A 20,959-nucleotide genomic window follows, 5' to 3' on the forward strand; every position below is an offset into this window, starting at 1 on the left:
AGGCACAGAGAGGTCAGGTAACTTGCCCAAGGTCTCAAGTGGAGGAGCGGGGATCTGAATCCAGGCTGCCTGGTCCCAGAGCACTTCACACACTGTCCTATATAATCATCTGTCTAGTTATGTGTCCTGCCCATCTGTGAGCTCTGTGAGGACAGACGCCCTCTCTGGATGGTTCAGTATCCTGTCTCAGGTGCCTACCACAGTGTTTGGCACATAGTAGGGGCACAATGAATTATATCATTGGGTAGATGGATACACAGATGGATGGATGGTTGAATAATGAGGATGGGTGATGCATGAAAGGATGACGGATGGATGTCTGATACAAGGAAGAAAGACCACTGATGGGTGGATAATGGATGAATGGATGGGCGGCTGGCTGGCTGGCTGGATAGGTGGATGGATGGATGGAAGATGGATGGAAAATGGATGATGGATGGTTGGATGACGGGTTTATGAAAGAATGAAAAACATTCTCTACCTGAGGGAAAGCTCTAGAAATCCTTCTGGGAAGGGATGAGGCCTCTTGGAGTCAGGAGTCCTGGTTCAAACCCTCATCTGCCGTTTGCTAGCTCTGTGATCTTGGGCAAGTTATATCATCTCTGTGACCCCAGGTTCCCTCGTCTTCACAATAGGAATGTTTCCCCAGTCACCTAAGCCTTGAGATTCGATGTAAGTGCGGCTCTAGACACAGGGTAAAGGGTCCCTGTGGGAGGCAGGGTAGCTTAGCGCCTGGGTTTGAGGGCCTGTCTCTTGTCCACCCAAATTTCCCACCTGCCCGGCCCCCAGCTCGCCCACCCTCTGGAATCCAAGGCAGCCTGTCAGCCTGGCCCCATCCTGACCCCGCCCCCCCCAGACCTAGCCTCAGCTCCAGGTTCCCCCTTGTGCCCCACCCGCCCATGCTTCAGTGTCTGGCCCTGACCAGCACACTCAGGGCTGTCTCATCTTCAGGTTCCTTAGGGACCTGATGGGGGGGGCCATGAGGGGGCAGCCACAGCCCAGAGAGCAACTGGCCTCCACACACGGCAAGGAAACAGATTCAACAAGCATTTATTGAGCCCTTGCTGTGTGCCTGCTGTGTGATCCCCCTGGTGCCAATGCCACTGCCCCTCCTCCAGGAAGCCCCACCCATTCCCTGCCCCCCCGCAGGGCTCCGCCCACAGAGGACCTGCTGAACTTCCCCGCTGGCTCGTGGGTCCCAGGTTTTCAGTGGCCGAGGTCTGTGTCTTTCCCGGCATCCCAGCTGCACCCAGCAGGGCTCTGCGGGTGGCAGTGGCGAGAGTTAGGAGTTGCTGTCCCAGAGTCACGCTGTGCAGCTCTGTGCAGTCCCTCCGGCTGCCCTGGCCCCGTTTCCAGGACCCTGAGACCCAGGCAGCGGCGGGCAGGGCAGGCCACATGTGTCCCACACAGGCCAGGTTTCCAAAGGCGCCAGACCAGTGGTCTTGCAGCAGGGTGGTCTTGCCGATGACGGCCCGAGGTCTGGAGCCAGGTTGGTCGCTGTCACACCCAGTGCCCCAGGACCCAGCACTGGCGGTTCAGCTCCGGCAACTCCTGTGCAGAGCTCCGGGGCCAGGAATCTCCCATGTGTGGCTGGTATCCTGCCGAGAGACGGCGTGGTCAGTGCCAACGGCTGCCTTCCTCCATCCCCACCCCATCTGCCCATCGACCCCCGCCAGCTCCCCACCCAGCCATCTATCAAGCTGTACCCAGCTCTCTACCCACTGTCCCACTCACCGTATCACCATCCGCCCACCCAGCTCTCCACCTCTGCCATGCCCCCATCACCCACCCATCTGCCCACCGGTCCACCAACACCTAGACATCCACCTGCCAGTATCCGCTGCCATCCACTCACCAACCCACCAAGATATCCACCATCCACTCACACACGATCCCCCCACGAGCCCGCACAGCCCTAGAACCCACTCAAGCATCTCCCACCTCTCAACACACCATACGCCCACCATTGCCTCATCCAGCCTCCCAGCACCCCATAATACTCCCACCAGCCTGGCTTCCCACACACACATCTACCCATAACCTGAAGCATCCACCCATCCAGCCACTCTCCAACTCACCCGGTTACTCATCTGCTTCCCAACCTGCCAACACATCCACTAACTCATCAGGTCTCTACCCCTTAACTCACCAACATACCCATCCAACAATCCCACACTGCCCCACCACCAACCCTGCACACCCACCTGTCCTGACATTCACCCACCCAAGCCATCCACCCACCAACTTTCCATCCCCCCCCCTTCACCTACCCACACCCTCACCTGCCCCCCAGCCACCCACCCCGTCAGGCTTCCCTGGGCTCCGCTGTGTGCTCCTACGTGCTCGAGGAGCTGTGGGAGGGTTAGAAGGAGAACAGTGTAGATGACTCCTGGGCCCCAATTGTACTTGACCTCAGGCCAGCGAGCAAGTACGTGGACGTCCCAAAGCCGGCCCTGAGCAGCTCCCTGGGCCGAGACATGGGGCAGAGACTCTACCGCCTCCCACTACAGCCCTCTGCTATTGACGGCCTGGGCAAGCACAGGGGCTGGGAGGCTCGACTGATCCAACATGCTCACTCTTCTGTTTTTCTTGATTCTCGGAAGCTCGCTCCCCTGCCTTCACCCAAGCACCTCCTTCATGTCTTCCTAACACACCAGACCCATTTCCATCTCCAAGCTGGGACCTGCCTAAAATGCCCTTGTACCTACTGCTGAATTGAACACTCAAAGCCCAGCTCAAGTTTCTCCTCCTACAGGAAGCCCTCCGGACATCCTCTCTCCAGCCTCAGGGGTCTCCCTCTCTTGGAGCATCCACTCCAAGTGGTGCTCTGCCAGCCCCCGCCCCCCAGCATTAGACTGTGAGCCCAGGAGAGAAATGGCTCAACCCCTGGAGAACATTCCATGGTGAATCAATGGAGCCAGAAAGATAAGAACAAAGGGGAACACAGGGAGGAGAGACTGTGTGGCATGGTGGGTGGGACTGGCTCAAAGGGCAAGGGGGAAAACTAACAGTGACAGAGTGCTTATAGTCTACACACCCTGCTAGGTTCTGTCCTCGCAAGCCTGAGCCCATTTTACAGATGAGGAAACTGAGACTCAGCCAACATAAGCAGCTGCCTTAGGATTCACAGCTACAAGCCTGCTGGGTTGAATTAATTTCTTCCTGATTTGAAAACTTCAGCATTAAAAGAAATGTGTTCTCTCCTGGTTTGTTTCCCCCTCCGAGCTCTAAAGGATGCTCAGATATACTTCTCATCCTTTAGGGTCAGACATCCTTCAGTGCAAGCCCCTTGAGGTGGGAATTCCTGCGGAAGCCAAGCGGCTGCTTGCACTCCTCCAAGGACAGACAGCTCATCACTCTTCCTCCACCCCCAAAGTAGCTCTGACTATTGGGAGATTCTTCCTCATAACAAAGGCTGGAAGGGAACAGGCAAAGATGAGGATGGTTGTACCAATGGTGGGGAGTGTGCACGCATGATTTTTTTTTCCTTTGGCGTTTCTTCTGTTTTTAATATTCTTTAATGTTGGTGCTTTGCTAACTTTACTATATTTTAAAAAGGGGTGGGATACATTTGCCAAACATTCTGGAATCGTTTGGCCTCAGGAAAAACATTTGTTTTGGCCCCAGTCACTGAAACAGTTGCATTCTTTGGAAGTGCCTGCTGCCAAGATATAGGTGTTGGGATTTTTTTTTAAATCTAAAAGCAAATATTTGGTGCACAGAAAGCCTTGATTGTTTTTCTAAATGAGTGTTTAGAAATGATTGTACCTGCTTACCGTTGCCAACAGGCAGAACCCTGGAGAGTTTGTTGGAACAGAGAGAAAGTGATCATGTGATTTTAAGGAAAAAGAAGGGCCGTGATCCTTATCCTTCTGTGAGTCAAAATCAGGTCAATTCGCTGATGACTGGGGCCCTCCTCCCTTCTCTAGCCTCCCAGGAGGGGCTTGGGGTCCAGAGCCATTTACAGTGAGGGGCCCTGTTCTCACCATACACCCCACCAACCCACCACGACTCCCCACTCACTTCCCTTCTCCTGGTTCCTTTACTTTGGGGCCAGTCACCAGCCAGGAAAAAAAAAAAAGCCTTATGCTATAAATCAGAGAATCCCACCTCAAAATGTCTACTGGCCCAAGCAAATGACATAACTGGGTGAAGTGGCCAGAAGCAGCCTTTCCTTAGCTTTGGTCAACTGTTGCCGTGGGGAATGTGGGCTCTGATCTCCCAAAATGATCAGAGAAACTGAAAATCGGGATTTTGAAATCAAATCTCCTGGCTTTTAAATGATGACGACTAAGGCTTTTAAAGCATTTAAAACCGTCTGTGGGCCAAACAGCATCTCTCAGGCTGGACTCAGCCCACAGGAGGCCATTTCTGACCTCTGACTACTTCCCGGCTGGCGTCTTTGTCCCATGACTCCAGTCTGTGGCTTCACACATTCTGGTCCCTCGGCCGGGGCACCCTTCCCTGCTGTCCTCTGGCCATTGAGTCTCCCACTCCTCACTTGAATGCGCCCTCCTCTGGGAAGCATTCCATGGGCCTCTGTGCCCACACGGCAAGCTGTGCGTCCTTCTCTCCCTGTGTATGTCCCTTTGTGCTGTCAGGGTCTCCCCAACTAACCTGGGGACTCAGTGCCATCAGGGACTGGGTCTGCTTCATCCCGGAGCCCGCAGCCCCCAGCACCTGGCTGGGCACAGAGCACGTCCTGAGCTGACTTTTTATAACAAATGAAGAAACCATGCAGGAGGAGAAGGAGTGATCCCTGAGCTGGAGGCATGTTCTCGGCCCACCTTCCCTGAAATTCTGTACATTTGAGAGTCTCTTTGCTCAGCCTCTCCTCCTTTGGGTACAGACTCAGGGCGGGGAACTGTACTTGGAGTCTGATAGTCAAAGGTTCAAATCCAGGGCTCCACCACTGACAAGCTGAGTGAACCTATTCTTTTTTAAAGCTGTGTGACTTTTGACAAGTAACTTCACCTCTCTGGGCCCACAAATGGATGTTAGTTACAAAGGAGTCAGCAGACCCTGCAGGCCCCCTGCTAGAAGCCTTTCATTATGTGACCTCAGAGAGATGTGAAAATTTTAAAATGCCAGTATAGAGGGGGTTTGGGTTCAACCACCTCTCTTCACAGATGAGGTGGCCAAGGCCCTGAGGTGGGAAGAGATCTATCCAAGGTCTCACTCAGAGGGTTGGCAGCAAGTACTGTGCTTCAAATTCCCTTGGAACCTCCCAGGCTTCGCAGAGTATTCAGCCCATGAGAGGTTCTCAGAAGATGTGATTTATCTTCCATTTTTGGTCCAAATATCAAACATGAAGTTTTTTAACATTCAGCCTCTTCCAGTCCTAACATCTCAATCCCTCAGTGGGAAATCACTGTCTCGAACTCTCTCCAAGGCACCAAGATCCCAGGAGATCAGCTCTCAGCTCTGCTGGATTGTGTGAAATCACATCCACTGTTCCAAAATGGATTCATTGGGTTGGAAGGGTCCTTCAAGACCAAGAGCGGCATCACAAATGTGCAGACAGGGAAATGGGGGCGATCACAGGGGAAGTGACTTGTCCAAGGTGCTCCAAAGCCAGTAGAGGAATTAGTGAGGGTGGGCAGGTGGCTGGTATTGCCATCCTTGACCCCATAGGAGCTCAGCCTATCACAGAAGAGCCAGATGGACCCTCTCCACCCGCTGTCCAAGGCACTGAAGAACTCTCTCCGGGACTCATGGACCCATCCAGAGCCTACTGTCTGGCTGCCCAACCTTGAACTCTTACCTCTAGAAAGACTTGGGATGTGGGGAGAGACGGGGAGATGAATCAAGGTTGGCACTGAGATGTCTGGCTTTGGAGACCCTTCCAGCTAGTGACACCATCATCCCTCTTCCATGGCCGCCCTGACTGCTTCTCCAAGTCAACCGTGCTCTGTAAATCTGCATGCTGAGGGCGCTGCAGACACTCCATCATATTTGGTAGTATCTGTTTACTTGTTTCCTCCCGTTTTCCTCTTCTAGGCTGTATGTAACATGAGGACACAGACTAGCTCTGCTTTTATTCATCGCTGTGTCCTCGGCACCCAGCACAATTCCACACACGGTGCTGAAAGCGTAGATTTGGTGAATGAATACGACGGAGGATTTGGGAAGGATTTGTGTGGGATCCATGTGGAGGGGAAGGTTGGGTTTTCTGGTTTACCGTGGGGATGGGTTGTCCTAGGAGATCGAATGGGGGTCTCATCCCTCACTTCACTAGAGTCCATCTGCTGGGGACTCCTCCCTGGGCCATAACATTCTCTCCATCCCTTTCCCACACTCGGGATCAGGCTGAGTCCACTGAACCTGCCACCTCTCCCCAGAGCCACTGATTCCTTCACTTCCTCATTTGTTGAGCACCTACTGTGTGTCCGTCTCCATCTGGGTGCTGGGTCTGCAGACAGGAGTCAGATGCAGACCTGTCCTCTGGGTGCTCACAGTCTAGTGAGGGGAAGAGATGACAAGAGCAAACATGCCTCCAGCTCTCACTGTGTCAGGAGCCATTCACTGTGCCTCGTGTTCACTGGCTCATTTAATCCTCAGAAATGGGAGTTAGGTGCCATTACTATGCCCATTTCACAGATGAGGAAACTCAGGCTCAAACAGGTTAAGTGACTTGTCCAGGGTCTTACTGCTGGGATTTGAACCTAGGCAGCCTCACTCCACAGGCTGGACTTGTAACCACTATAAAATTCTCCCTCATCTACTCGAGCGCCAGGGAAGGGAAATGCAGAGGTGAACACACCACCTCTGCTAGGGGCTGGAGAGGGGACTGATTACTATTGTTAGACATCTGAGCTAGACTTGTAAAGCACTGTGAAGCTCACAATTCCACTGGTAGGGTTTGTTTTGTTTTGTTTTGTTTTTTGCCAAACAGAGGCAGGGAGCAGGTCATTTCAGGCAGAAGGAACAGGGTGTGAAATAGGTTCTTGGCAGGTAAATGAGGTTTACAGGAGGTGTGAAAAAACTCATGATGTTGGTGGTTGGAGGAAAGCAAGACGGTCTGTGAGGCTGGAAAGCCCAGTACACGGGGCTGGAGGGGTCAGGAGTGGAAGGCTGCAGTTGCAAAGACGCTGGGTGCCAGGTGTAAATGGCCCGGCAGGCCCCTGGGGGTACAGGGTTTATCCTGCACCTGGGGTTTCTGCTGTATCATCAGACTTACCTGAAGCCAATTCCTGGCCTGCCCCAAACCAAGGAATTGGAATCTCCAGGGAAATCTGTATTTTAACAACTGTCCCCAAGTGTTTCTTAGGATTGGGGATGATTGCAGAAACACTGTCGTGGGCAAAAATGGGCATAAAGAACAATGACACAGCTTGAGTTCAGAGTCGCCCAGACTTCTGAGCCAAGAAAAATGACATTGTTGCTCGGAATCCAAGGAACTTCACCTGTAAAATGGAAATAGTCCTCAGAGCAACTACCCCATGAAGACAAAGTGAGCTCAACCATTCACTGGAAAGGTACTGAGGACCAACCCTGTGCTAGGCACTGGGGCTGCCACACAAATGTGGTGACAAGGTCCTGGTCTTCATGACATTTCCATTCCAGTGGGGAGAGAGTTAAGCAAAGGAGGATTCCAAGAGTGATGACTGACTGAAAGAAAGCTGAAGCACGAATGGGATGGCCGAAGAAGGCTTCCCGGGGAAGGTCCAGGAGGGGCCGGCACAGGACCTGACACCCACCAGGGATGCTCTCACAGGAAGGTTTGGGGCTGGGAGCGGGTGGAGAAGACATGATTTTGTGTCTTAGGAAGATGGATGGGAAGAGAATCGGCCCTAGAGGCAGCAGTTTCCATCCAGAAGTTGCTGAAGAGCCCAAACAGGTGACAAAGTGCCGACTCCCTCCTGGCAGCAGCCCAGGGCCAAGTGCAGTTCAGAATTTGGTCTGTGGAGTAGCAGAAGCGGCGTCTCTGGAAATGCAGAACCCCAGGCCCCACCCTGATCTCCTCAGCCAGAAACTCTGGGCTGGGACCGGGCAATCTGTGTTTCCGGGAGCCCTCCAGGGGATTCTGATGCTGACATTGGCTCGGCTCTCTCTACCCCAGTGCCAGGGTCTCGGATATCGCCAAGCTGCGTGGCTGTCTGTGTGCCCAGCAAGTTGGCATTGATATTTATTTCAGAAATATCGTCTGTTTCCATTTTAATAAAGGAAGCAGACTCAAGCAGTGCTATATTGGATTTGATTTTGATCTAATAAAAATGCCAAGTTGCTCTGAGCCCAGAAAAGTCTTCCTTGAAATTCCCTCTGCTATTTTGAGGGCAGCAGCGGCAGAGACTCGTCTAGACGGAGCTCCCAGAAGCCACCTCTGTACCCGGGGAGTGACAGCCTCTCACTCAGCCCAGCCTCACGGACACACCTGGCAAAATCAAAAGCTTGTCTCGGGCATTGAACTGGACAGCTGCAATCAGCTGCGAACCCCAGTTGTCCCTAAAAAGAAGATGCAGACACCTGGACCATATGGCAGCACTGCCTCCATCAAATGTCACATCTGATGTGCCCCCGAGCTAGCTGGTGGCACTGCAAAGCCCCAAAGGCAGGTTTCAAAGGCAAACTCTTTCCTCAGGAAGAAGAAAAAAAAAAAAATGTGGCAGAATCTATATCACAGTAGCCCAAGAAAAAATAGCAACTTTTGGAACAGTTAAGATAACCAAAAGTTCATGTAACTGTTTATGTAAAAGTGGCTTCTCGGGTGGGATATGGTGGGAGAAAATGAGAGGTTTAGAAAGGCAATTCAGCACCTACTGTGTGCCACCCACTGTTTTAGGCTCTCAGGATACAGGCGTGAACAAAACAAAAGACAGGGTGCTTAATCTCATGGAACCCAGTGGAGAAAGGCAACAAAACAAAAACCAGGTATGTAAGTATAATTTCAGAGAGGTACAGATATGATGAAGAAAAGAAAACACAGTGACATGAGGTCGACTGGGGAAGCTGGTGCAGGTCAGGGGAGCTTCTCTGAGGAAGTGGCTTTAAAGAGGAGACAAGGGACTTCCCTGGTGGCGCAGTGGTTAAGAATCTGCCTGCCAGTGCTGGGGACGCGGGTTCGAGCCCTGGTCCGGGAAGACCCCACATGCCACAGAGCAACTAAGCCCGTGCGCCACAACTACTGAGCCTGCACTCTAGAGCCCATGAGCCACAACTACTGAAGCCCATGCGCCTAGAGCCCATGCTCCACAACAAGAGAAGCCACCACAATGAGAAGCCCGTGCACCGCCATGAAGAGTAGCCCCCGCTCGCCACAACTAGAGAAAGCCCATGTGCAGCAACAAAGACCCAACAGAGCCAAAAATAAATTAATTTAAAAAAAAAAAAAAAGGGGGGAGACAAAGCCAGCCATGCAAAAATTTAGAGGGAGAGCATTTCAGGTGGAGAGAAGAGCATGTGCAAAGATCCTGTGGAGTGAATGAGTTCTGTATGTTCAAGAAAGAGAAAGGCCAGGGTGGCTGGAGCAGAATGAGGGAGGGGAGAGTGGGAAGAAATGAGGTGGAGAGTTTGGGGGCCAGAGCAGGAACGGCCTGGTTCCCAGGATAAGGGGATAGATCTACCCGCCAAGCTGAGTTGTACTGCCCAGGGGACCAGAGATCTCAACAAAGTCAATCTGCGTCTCAGAGCCTCAGCCTGTCAATCTACACAATAACAACAATCAACCCTCCTTCCCAGGGCTGTGCCAGCCATCAGATGAGATGGCTGTGAAGTGCTTAGCGGGACCTGCACACAGTAAGTGCTTAATAATGCAGGGTCCCTGGCACTCCTCCTCCCCCGTGCGTCCTGCTGGCAAGTCAGTCCACCAACCAGATCTGAGCAGTTGCTCAGTAGAGAAATATAGCAAAACTTGTCCAGGCCTTTCCAAAACATTTTCTTGGCCAGAACCCCACTAGCAGCTAAGAGGCCGCATTCTGGAGACGGTGTCATTTCCCTAGACGGTCTGATCAGGCTGATCTCCAGCCCATGAACCATGTGAGGACCCAGTCCACACATGGCTGGGCCCCGCATCCCCAAACGCTGCCTGGGGTCTGGCAGATGGGGTGTGCCCAGCCCACATGCGGGGGCCTCCCCGCTCAGCTCCAACAGCAGATGGGGGTCTATCTCTTCCTCACTGTTGTGACTCTGAGTCCCCAGCGCCTCCGCTGGTCCCCGGGGAAAGACAGCCATCCGGATAACTCGCCCACCTGATGAAAGGCACACCTGGCAGAGGTGCTGGGGACTCTGCGGTTCCTTTCTTCCCCGAGAGGCTGGGACTTGGAAAACCTGTGGGAGCCACGGCCCCTTCCCCACCGGCTTCCATGCTTCTCTTTGAACCCCAGGGTGTTAGGACCTCGTGGCTTCTCCATCTCTCCCCACCCCACACAATCTCCCTCGACGGTCTCAAAAGTCCCCCAGCTTCAACTATCTCCGTTCTCAACCCTACACGCCCCTCAAACGCATCCTCTCCAGGTCCATCAGTGGGTGACATCTGGCCCTTGATTGCTGGCCTGAAAGTTCTGTGCAGATCTTAGGTTCCTGGCCGCCTCCATCCCTCACCTCAAGTCAGACAAGCTGATGCTGTGGGTGCGCCCTCCCTCCCAGTGGAGCAGGCTGCTGACCTCCTACGGCGCCAGAGCTTTCCCCACCCGCCCCAGGAGAATTCATGCACCCCACCCTAGCCCAGCAGCCTTCAAACGACACCTGAGGAGAGCTACTGTCATGTCTCGGGGGATAACTCAGACCATGTGCTCTGCACTGGCTCCCCAAGTCACCCAGCAGGGCCTACAGCGAAAACCAGCCTGGAACGTGGCTTCCACCTGCCATCTGCCTTTCCCTGCTTAGTCTGCCTCCCTGGCACCTATCTGTATTTTCTGGGATCACCCCAATAAGGTACTTGCTGTTGGATCCTTATCCCAGGATCTGCTTCCAGAGGAGCACAAACAAAGCACTCAGACGACTCTTCCAGCAAAAAATTCTTGAATCCTCCCACTTTTATCTCTGTTGCCACAGGTCAGGCCACCGTCACTCCGGGGGCGATGAGGGGACGGCATCTAAGCTGGTCTGCTGGCCTCTACTCTTCCTCCCCTCCCATCCTTTTCCCACATTGCAGGTGGACGGAAGGAGGGATGGATAGATGTGGATATAGATAAAGATGATGTAGACACAGATATAGATATAGATATAGATACAGATACAGATAAATAATCTGGGCAAGTCTCTTCTGCGCTCAAAATGCCCCCTGCCCCCTACTGCAGAGCCAGCTCCTTCCCATGGTCCTGCCTCCTGGGCACCCCAGCCCCATCTCCTCCCCCATCCCAATCCCCACCCCCCATCACCTTCCCTGCTCCAGCCACGTGGCCTCCAGTGCTGGCTGCTTTGGAGACTTGGCACCTGCAGGCCCCTCTGCCTGGAAGGCTCTTTGTTTGGCTGACTCCTTCTATCTCCTTAGGCCCCAGCTCCAGCGGCTTCTCAAAGAGGTGGCTCTGAAGAGGCCTCCCCCGATCCCTCTTTATCATCACGTTCCTTAGCACTTGAGATCACCATGTTTGTTTCTGAGTTCACTTCTTTCTTGATTCTCTCTCCCTCTAGACTCCCACCCCACAAGGCAGGAGCTTTGCCTGCTCTGGCTCCCGGCTGCATCTCCAGTGCCAGCACGGAGGGTCTGCACAGCTCAGTATTTGCTGAGGGCACGAAAGATGGAATTCTCTGCAGGCTGCTGACCTGGGGAATGCATCTGATGCTTGGGAGGTGAAGTGGATGCCAGGACAAAGGTGAGGGGCTGCGTTGGGGGTGGAGGGCTTCTGCGGCTCCCCCGACACTGGCTGTCCTCACTTTCCATCCCACGGCTCGCTTTCAGGGCCAGGTTTGCTCTCTGGATTCTTTCTTCCATCCTCAGCCCTCAGGGATCTGGCCTTTCCTCCTCCCAGCTCCCTAGCTGCCCCCAAGACAAGCCCCACGACCTCTTTCCTGCCCACTCTGCAGGGGCCTCAGGGGGCTCCGGCCCAAGCAGGGGAGCCAGTGGCACTCTGGAACGTGCCAGGGCTCTCAGCCTGTGTTCCTGAACCCCTCTGGTGGATTCCTGCTCTCTTCTGTTATCCCTGAGGCAGGCGCTCCCCAGCCTCCCCCATGCCCTGGCTCCTGACCCCTTCCTCCAGGAAGCCCCCCACCCTGACACCTGCCATGAAACCACAGTCTGTGGGCCCAGCATCCACCCCAGTTCCTCGGGCAGGCAGTTAGCATTCTGGACATCTTCCTGGGCTCGTGTCTCCTACAGGAGCCTCTTCCCTCACCGTGAAGACCAGACCCTCTCCTCCTCTCCAGCTGGGCCTCCTCCCAGGCTCCTTCACCCACCTCCATCTTCTGCTCTCAGCAGAGCCATTTCTCACTCCGTTACTAGGATCCCAGGGGTTGGGGGCAGACAAACCTGAGTTTAAATCTCTGCTGTCTTTTAGTTCAGATTCCCCAGAAGCAAACCCTGAGATAGGAATTGGAGCAAAGGGGTGACACTACAAAGATGCAGGGAAACTTGACAGAGGGGGAACGTGGCCCAGGGGAGGGAAGGCGGCCAACCCAGGCAGCTGCTAGACTTGGTAAACCTGGCTAATCCTGCAAATCACACACCTCGGGACGATACCACTCAAGGGGCGAGGGAGCTGGGGTATCTATATGCCAGCTTCCCTGGCACTTCCTGCCTTCTGTGGGTGGAGGTGGGGCAAGCCCCCAGGCACAGAGATGCAGATACTGGCAGCTGGGAGGCACCGTAGCTTCCTAAAAGGTCTGAGAGATACAGGCAGGGCACAGGCAGCACCTGCTCTAACGGCTCTGCCACTGACTAGCTAAGCTGTGTGACCTTAGGCAAGCTGCTCCACCTCTCTGAGCCCTCATTTCTGCAAAGTGTGGTTAGTAATCCTGGCTGTAGGGGTTGGCGGTCAGCAAGAACAGGAGATCAGGCATAAAAAGCCCTTAGTACAGAGTGGGGTGGGCAGGGAGCATGGGGTGGGCATTCAGCAGGCTCGGATGAGATTCTGCCACTTTAACTGTCGTCTCAGCTCCTTTCTTTTCTGTCCAGAGCAAGGTCTTTCTCTCCTTTGACCTCCCCTTTGCTTTCTGGTCCAGACATTTGTTTTCTGAATAGGAGCCCTAGATTCTGACCCCCACAGTGAGGCATAGGAAGTCAGTGCATTCTGAGCTGCCACAAGCATCCACTGCTCAAACAGATCTTGTGAGCTATCACCTCCCTGACTTGGCTAGTTCTGCCCCGGAGCTGTTGTCCCTTCCAGCCAATGGCTAACCCCGGCCTGGATGGAGCTGTGGTTCACCTGCCTGTCTTTAAGGCACCCCCATGTCCCTCTCGCTTCCTTAGCATTCCGACCCCATTGCAAGGGCCGTGGCTGCTGTGTGCGGAAGACTTGCTCTGCTAAGACCCCAGCCTCAGTTTCGCCATCTGCAGTGTGTGTCTGGGGGAGAATGCAGGGGGGCAGGGAGAAGTTGGCCCGGCCCATCTCCATGGTCCTCTCTTCTCAGACGGCTCACGACTCTGCAGCACTGGCTCCTGCAGGTGAGGCCACTTACGGGCAGGGTATCTCTCGTGGCGGCAATCCAAGTGAAGGTCCTCCTCCTCGTTCCCATCCCCTTTCTCTATCCTGGAAAGAAAAGAAGCCAAAAGCCGGTGTAAGAAAAAGCAGGCTGAGCTGGCAGAGACCCGGGACCTGGAAAAGTGCAGCCCTGCCCCTCTGGAGAACATTTTGCAAAGCAACTTGGCACCATTGTCCCACGGGATCCTTCCCACGGCCCTGTGAGATGGGCATCGTTATCTTTCCATTTTATTGATGAAGAAACTGAGGTATTGAAAGGTGATGTGACCAATCAGGTGCCATGCAGCTGATAAATTAGAGGCAGACTAGGGATGTAAACCTACGTGCTCTCACAAAAAGATGTTCAATCACGTGCAAACAGCATATGACACGAGAATGTGTACAGTTTGATTTGCTTAAAACTTACACACTAATATGCACAAAACATTACTTGCCATAACATATACCAAAGGGTTAGTGGTGATTAACCCCAGATAATGAGAATATAGCGGATTAAATCTAGAACCTTCTTTTTGAACTTACCCCTATTTTCTGATTTGGGGGCAAAGGACTTTTATTAGCTGTGTCACTTTCTTTAACTAAATCAAAACATTCCCTAAAGACATTTCTACATGGAAGCAAAGCCCTGGTCTTCTGACCTCTGCCACAGTGCTCTTTCCCACCAACAACTGTGAGAATTTCTCCTCTGGCATCTCAAGATCACTGCAGTTCCAGAGGGAGCTGTCTCTACTGGCCTGGCCGGGGATGCGATGAAAAGCACAGGGCAGAGGAAGGGTCAGAGTGAAAGCAGCTGCAGATTCTCCAACACAGCTCCGGACCTAGACCCTCACCCCCATCCCACCAATGACTGAGCCAGAGAATGGGCAGGGCCATAGTCCCACATGGCACTCATCCACGTGTAACCCAAATACATTCCAGAGCTCCACGAGGTCCAGTCCACATGTGCCTCACCTTTAGACAAACATAACCTAGGCCTCCAAAGTAGAAACAATTCCAACCATTACTGTATGTCCTAAAGAACACTGAAAGCACCCCCAATTCCTTATCTGTGGCCCTGCACCTTGACATCGGTCCTCTATTCCTTGCTCTGCTTTTACTTGCCTTGCAGCTGTCCTAGAACCTCTCTCGTCTCACATCTCACTTTCAGTGCCTCCCCACACTCTCTCCAGTGCCCCCAGCATGGTGTCTTCCCTTTTCCCCACCCTCCTCTTCTTTCCACTGCTCTCCTCTTTTCTCTCACGCAAGGATGTCTCAATTCTTTCCAGAGCAAATGCCCCACCCCTGTTTTCTGACTCTTCCCATCACCTCTTATTCCTAGTTGCAGAGCTGTGTCCAGAAGCCTGGGGCTAGAGGAGACGCAGGGCAGGCGGTGACTGACAAGTAAGCAATGCCAGAAGTGTCCCCAGTAGAAGGGAAAGAAATACTCATGCAGTGATAATTTGGGTCTCCTAACAGTGTTCATTCACGCATTCAGCAGGGATTTCCTGAGGCCCTGCTCTGTGTAGTTTGTACCAGATGCTGTAGAGGGTGGAAATGTCTACTTCATAGTCTCTGCCCTCAAAGAGCTTCTAGTCAAGTAGGAAGTCAAGCATGCACACGAGTTAGAAAATGCCATGCATTAAATAACACAATTCCGGATTGCCTACGATAATGTCTGTACCAGGGGCTAGGGCTGTGCTTCCCAGGAGACAAACTCTGAACACAGATCTTATTAACAAGGACCTTCTGTGGCCTAGGAAGCCCCAGATGGCGGAACAAAGGCCTGAGTGTAGATGCTATATGAAGGCAGATATCCTTTAGATAACTGACGCTATAGGAAGGTTCAAGGGAGGTTCAGTATAAGGGAAGATGTATTTTTTGTTTGTTTGGTTGGTTGGTTTTTTGTTTTTTGTTTTTTTGTTTTTTAGTGGAAACATCCTTGTTAGTTTCCTTATAGCACAGGCTTGTTTAAAAAATTCCAACCCTATAGACAGAGCAAAAGTCCCCCTATAATTAAACCTCCATGAAGCGAGATGACCACTGATAGCAGTTTAGGGTTTCAGAATTAATACTTTTTTTACATAAATAGCCTCAAATTAAACAGATTTTTTGTAATCTGATTTTTTAACTTACCCTTAAAGTTCCAATGTGTTTTTATATCAGTACACATAAGTCCCACTCATCTTTCCTCATAGTTGTACATGAAAGAATAATGAATATTCAATAACCTATTGATAGACATTTCGGTGTTTTCCAGTTTTTTCACTCTTCCAAGTAATGGTGCATGTGTATCTAGCAAGGGGATGAGTTTCCCTTCTGCAGAGGTGCTAGAGGCGGGAGAATGCCCAGTCAAGAAGGTGCAACTGGGGACTTCCCTGGTGGCGCAGTGGTTAAGAATCCACCTGCCAATGCAGGGGATACGGGTTCGAGCCCTGGTCCGGGAAGATCCCACATGCTGTGGAGCAACTAAGCCCGTGCGCCACAACTACTGAGCCCACATGCCACAACTACTGAAGCCCGAGCACCTAGAGCCCGTGCTCTGCATCAAGAGAAGCCACCACAATGAGAAGCCCGCGCACCGCAACGAAGAGTAGCCCCCGCTCGCCACAACTAGAGAGAAAGCCCGCATGCAGCACTGAAGACCCAATGCAGCCAAAAATAAATACATAAATAAATTTATTTTAAAAAATAAAAATAAGAAGGTGCAACTGGATTCAAACACTGGATAGGAGGCTGCAGCAGATAACCGAGCCCATTTCATCCCGGAGACCACCTGCCCGGCCACGGCTAGAACCTCCGGGTCAATAGATACCAGCCCGGCCAAGTACTGGGCCTCCCACATCCTCCTGCATTTCACAGCCTTAACCTTGAACCCATTCCTCGATCTCCTCCAGGCTCCCAGTTCTCATAGCTTCTTATCCTGAGATCATCTTCCTCCAGGCCTCGTGCTGGGCACCTCCTTAGGCTCTGCTGGGAGCCCCGCCCTGGGGAGAGGGGCCAGCGAGCAAAGGACCTGATGCTTTAGGACAGAACAGCCCCACCTGGCATGGTAAGCCCCATCCCTGGTCACCCAAACCTTGCTGCTCAGAAGCCTAAAGTTCAATAGTCAACATACAAGAACACCTGCCAGTTAGTGGGCACCTGCTGCACTGGGGGCCACAGGGACAGCTCGAAGTCCCCACCCTTGAGATGCTCACATGTGCTATACACATGAACCAATAAGCACAACTTCATGTACTAAGTTTTAAGCTAGAAGGACATTACGAAGGCTGAATAAGGGTGACTGTCTGTCTAGACCAGGGGTTGGCAAACTTTTTCTCTAAAGGTCTAGATGGTAAATATGTGAGCCTTTGCGTACCACATGATCTCTGTCACAACTATTCAACTGCCCTTGCAGTTGGAAAGCAGCCGCAGACAATATGCAAACGAATGGGCACATTGTTTAATAGACGACTATGTACAGCAGGCGGTGGGCTGGACTTGGCTTCCGGGAGACAGTATGTTAACCTCTGGTCTAGCCAGTGGTTCTCCATGTGGAGGCCCCCTGAAGTCACCAGGGGAGTTTCAAGTTGCCCGGCGATCACAGTGTACAGCCAGGGTTGAGATTCACTCGTGTCGGGACCAGCAGAGGCTTCACAGGAGGAAGCGGTGCTGGAGCTGCATCTTGAAAGCCACAGGACGCGCTCGCCTCTCAGACAGGGAGCTGGGATCCAGCCCAGGTCTCCCTGTCTTTCTGCTGTGCTGTGTGGCCGTTCTGGAAAGAGCTGGTTCCTTGCACACATGCAGCCCTCTCCACCAGGTTTGCCAATGAAAATAAACGGTCTGAAGGGTCCTGGCAGCTGTCTGGGGAGTGGCAACGCCTGTGACCCTTCGTCCCCCTACCCCTGTGCTTCCTGGCAGAAAACACGTGAGGACAAGAGGATGCTTTGGGCACAGCTGAGACCTTGGGCCCTGCAGTGAGGCGGGATCGTGGCCGAGCCCAGCTCTGCTGCGAATGGACAGCTCACCCGCTCTGAATCTCTGCGATCCGGAGTTTTCTACGTGGCCATGGGCAGGACAGTGGTGGTAGGAATGACCGTCGGACAGCTACCACCGCCCCACTGGTTGTTGTGAGGTCAGAAGCCCAGGACCTGGCACGGAGGGAGGGCTCAGAACAGAGTAGTACTACTACTGGTTTTCAATCTGTTTAATCATTGGTTTCCCAGCAAACATCTTAAACTCAGAGAGAAGAAGGATGGAGTTTATCTCCTTCTCCACTTGTAGTCTCAGGGTCTAGCACAGTGATGGCACAAAGTATCCCAAAGAATGTCAGAAGGGAGGGAAGGGAGAGTGGGGTAGGTAGGGAGGCAAGGTATTGAGGAAAAGCAGCCAAGGCTAAGAGCAGACCACCGGGGAGGCAGCCCAGGTTCATCCAGGGAGGCTGAGCTTTGTATTGAAAGAAAAGGAAATACTCAAATGTCACTAGATGACTCTCTTCTTTAATTTGAAGTACTTCCTGCAGGAAATATTATGTGCTTTCTGAAGACAGGCTTTTTTTTTTTTTTTTTTTTTGATGGTGGTGTGAGGGGTGACCCACGAATCTAAATAAGTGCCTTGAAGGGTTAGCGGGGGAGGCTTGGGGTGAAGCAGTGCTCAGAAGGGGCAGCGGGTGGGTCCCAGGCCCCCTCAGGCCCTCCACGCACCTGCTGTGTCACCTTCCTCTCTGGGTCTCAGCGTCTCCTCTGTGAGGGGGTGGAGCGGTGGCTCCACCATGTACTAGCTCTCTGAGTCTGGACACATCCCTGTTATCCCTAAGCCTCGATTTCCTCATCTGATAAATGGGCATAATAAGGTACCCACTCTTAGGGTTGTCATAAGGATTCAGTGAATAATACATGCTCTAGCTCCATGTGTTTGGCGTTCTTACAGCACTGCCTGCACTTGCTACTGTCACAACTGTTATTATCCTCATCGCTGGGGCCTTTGCGGTCCGTCACTCTGTGACTCCACCTCCCAGCTCCTGATGCAGAAGGTTATTATTTTAACATATTAACCAATGCTCCCCCTCAAAAAACCCCACGTACACCCCTTCCTTTCATTCCATCATTTTGACCTCATTGCGTCAGGAAAGGGATGTTTTCCAAGAAGCAGAGAAAAGTCTTCAAAGTATGAAACACCTCTGGGTTCAGGGCAGAGGGAACCACAGGGAGTCACAGCACAGCCTTATGCCCCAGAAGAGAAGAGTCTCCCCAAACTGGGGACAAGGAGAGTCAGAGCAGAGGCTGAGTGAGCCGATGCTGTGATGTGCAGAAAGGTGAATGAGCCCTAGGGAAAGGCGACAAAAACAGAGGTAACTGCTCAGACTTTCACGGGAGAGAGAAATAAACTTGTACATTGTTTAAATCCTCATTATTTGGGGTATATTTACACTGATTCACACCTGTATCCCAACCACAGAGGCACTACCATCGTCTTCATCGTTACCGTCATCCCCATTTTACAGATGTGAAAACTTTGTAACTTGCCCGAAGTCTAGTGGTGTGCTAGTAAAGATCAACAACCAGCTCTACAATAGAATACGCTCTGCTTTGTGGTGTTTGTGGACCTCTGTGGGGTGAATACTCCCAGCACGGCTGATCTGAAGCAGAGAAAAGGCTTCAAAGTGTCAAACACCTCTGGACATCACTGAAGGTGTGATGTCACTGAACGCGGCACCAGGAAGGCATCTGTACACCCTGCTCTCATGGGCCAGCTCCACCCCGGCAGCTGGCTGGTGGCAGGGCAGGGATTTGAACTCAGGTTTATCAGGAAACAGGCCCAAGCCTGTTTCCATTGTGCCCTGCAGATTCCCGGCTGGCAAGGGATGCTCTGTCAGACTCACCATGGGTACACCTACACTATGAGGTCCCAGTGGAAAGTGGGGCTGGGCACCATCCAACTCGGGCTCTCCTGAACAGCCAGCAGGTGTGCAAATGGCGGTGAGGGGTGTGACCACACTGTCACAGAGTCACTGCTCCAATGACCCACAACATCTGGAATCGGGTTGAGCCTGGGCATTTGCTCTTTTTGAGAGAAGAGAAGGACGCAAGCGATGGAGCAGGGAGGCTCCAAGGATTTGATGGCTTGAACCAATGTCTTGTCTTACAGGGAGACCCCTGGCACCTGCCCATCTAATTCCAGAGCCAAGTGTGGCCACAGCAGCTGGGGCACTGGCAAGGGGTCTACTGGGTCTTACCTCTGTTGTGGCGGGAGCCCCAGGCCTCCCCAGCACACAGCTCCCAGCATGCTCTCCAGCTGCCGTGGCCCTCTCTGTGCCATCCTCAAAGCCAAACCCTTTCTTGCTGCCCCAGGCTGGCTTGTTTCCCAAATCTCCAGTCACTTCCTCGTATAAAGTGGCAATCTACATGGTGTGCTTCTCAAACCATCTGATAAAGGACTAGGTTTTTCCCCCTTAATTTTCAATCTACCTCAGATCAAATTTTTAATAAAATACAATAAAAATGAGTTGCTAGAAAATCAAACACACACACACACACACACACACACACACACACACACAAAAGGTAAGCTTGGGTGTACCAGCGATATCAACTCACTATGAAAGTTTCCAAACACATGTCTCAGTTCCTCTCCTTATATCATCATGGACGTTTGCAAATGGGCCCTGGTCCAGGGACCACACTTTGAGTAGCACTGAGGTGTAGAACCCTTCTTTATCCACTGGCCTCTACTGGCCATGTCCACCTCCTGACCCGTAACCGGGTTGCATCTGCTCTGTCCTCTAGCCCGACGTTTCCCAAATGTGCCGGTGCCCACAGATCACCCGAGGAGCTTTTTAAAATGCAGATTCTGGTTCAGTGGGTCTGGGGCAGTGGGTCTGGGGCAAGGCCTGCATTCTAACGGGTTTCCAGGTGGGGCCAATGCTGTTGGGCCCCAGATCACATCTGAGGAAACAGGCACTGGACCCTGGGCTCTGGGCACTTGTGAGGCTCTGCAAAGTGTCAGCCCAGTCACCCCCTACGTCCTGGGCTGTCATCCAGTGGGCCCAGGCCTCCAGTGCCCTCCCCACAGTCCCAGCTGCAAATGAGCTTCACCGAAGAGCCCGCAGTAGTGATGGGGGGAAGGAGGGCACCCGGAGCCTTCCCGCCTCCACTGGGCTGATATTTGGAGAAAACATGGCGATCAGGGAGCAGCTGTCCTGCAGGGTCATTTCCAGTTCAAGGACCACTCTGTTCTTTTTGCTTTCCTTTCACACAGTGTTGGTCATCGAGCTAATCTTGGGAGGGCCGTGAAATTTCCATGGCGTCATCTCTAATTTCTGGGCACCTCGCGAGAGGTGCGAGGCATCCCTGAGAAGTAATATTCAGGCAGCGAGAGTGGAAACAGACAGGTAAGAGGGAGCTGTGATCGAGCACGTCTCAGAG

General features: G+C 52.6%; 1 protein-coding gene across 4 annotated transcripts in view; it reads right to left on the reverse strand.

Moving 5' to 3' along the window:
- Positions 1 to 1,365: 1,365 nt before the first annotated feature.
- The window catches only part of GSG1L (GSG1 like), a 213,771-nt gene continuing 194,177 nt past the window's right edge, over positions 1,366 to 20,959 (reverse strand). For 3 of the 4 annotated variants that reach the window (XM_082359684.1, XM_082359685.1, XM_082359681.1), the window contains 2 exons: positions 13,555 to 13,625; positions 1,366 to 1,598 (listed from right to left, as the gene is read on the reverse strand). In XM_082359684.1, the coding sequence (XP_082215810.1) occupies positions 1,501 to 1,598; positions 13,555 to 13,625 (169 nt within the window). In that variant the 3' untranslated portion in view covers positions 1,366 to 1,500. Of the gene's footprint in view, positions 1,599 to 13,554; positions 13,626 to 13,647; positions 18,861 to 20,959 lie in introns of those variants that run through there. The other variant, XM_082359683.1, reaches the window with a different exon arrangement.

This window comes from Balaenoptera borealis (assembly GCF_965194805.1).
Source record: "Balaenoptera borealis genome assembly, chromosome: 16".
Lineage (NCBI taxonomy): Eukaryota > Metazoa > Chordata > Mammalia > Artiodactyla > Balaenopteridae > Balaenoptera > Balaenoptera borealis.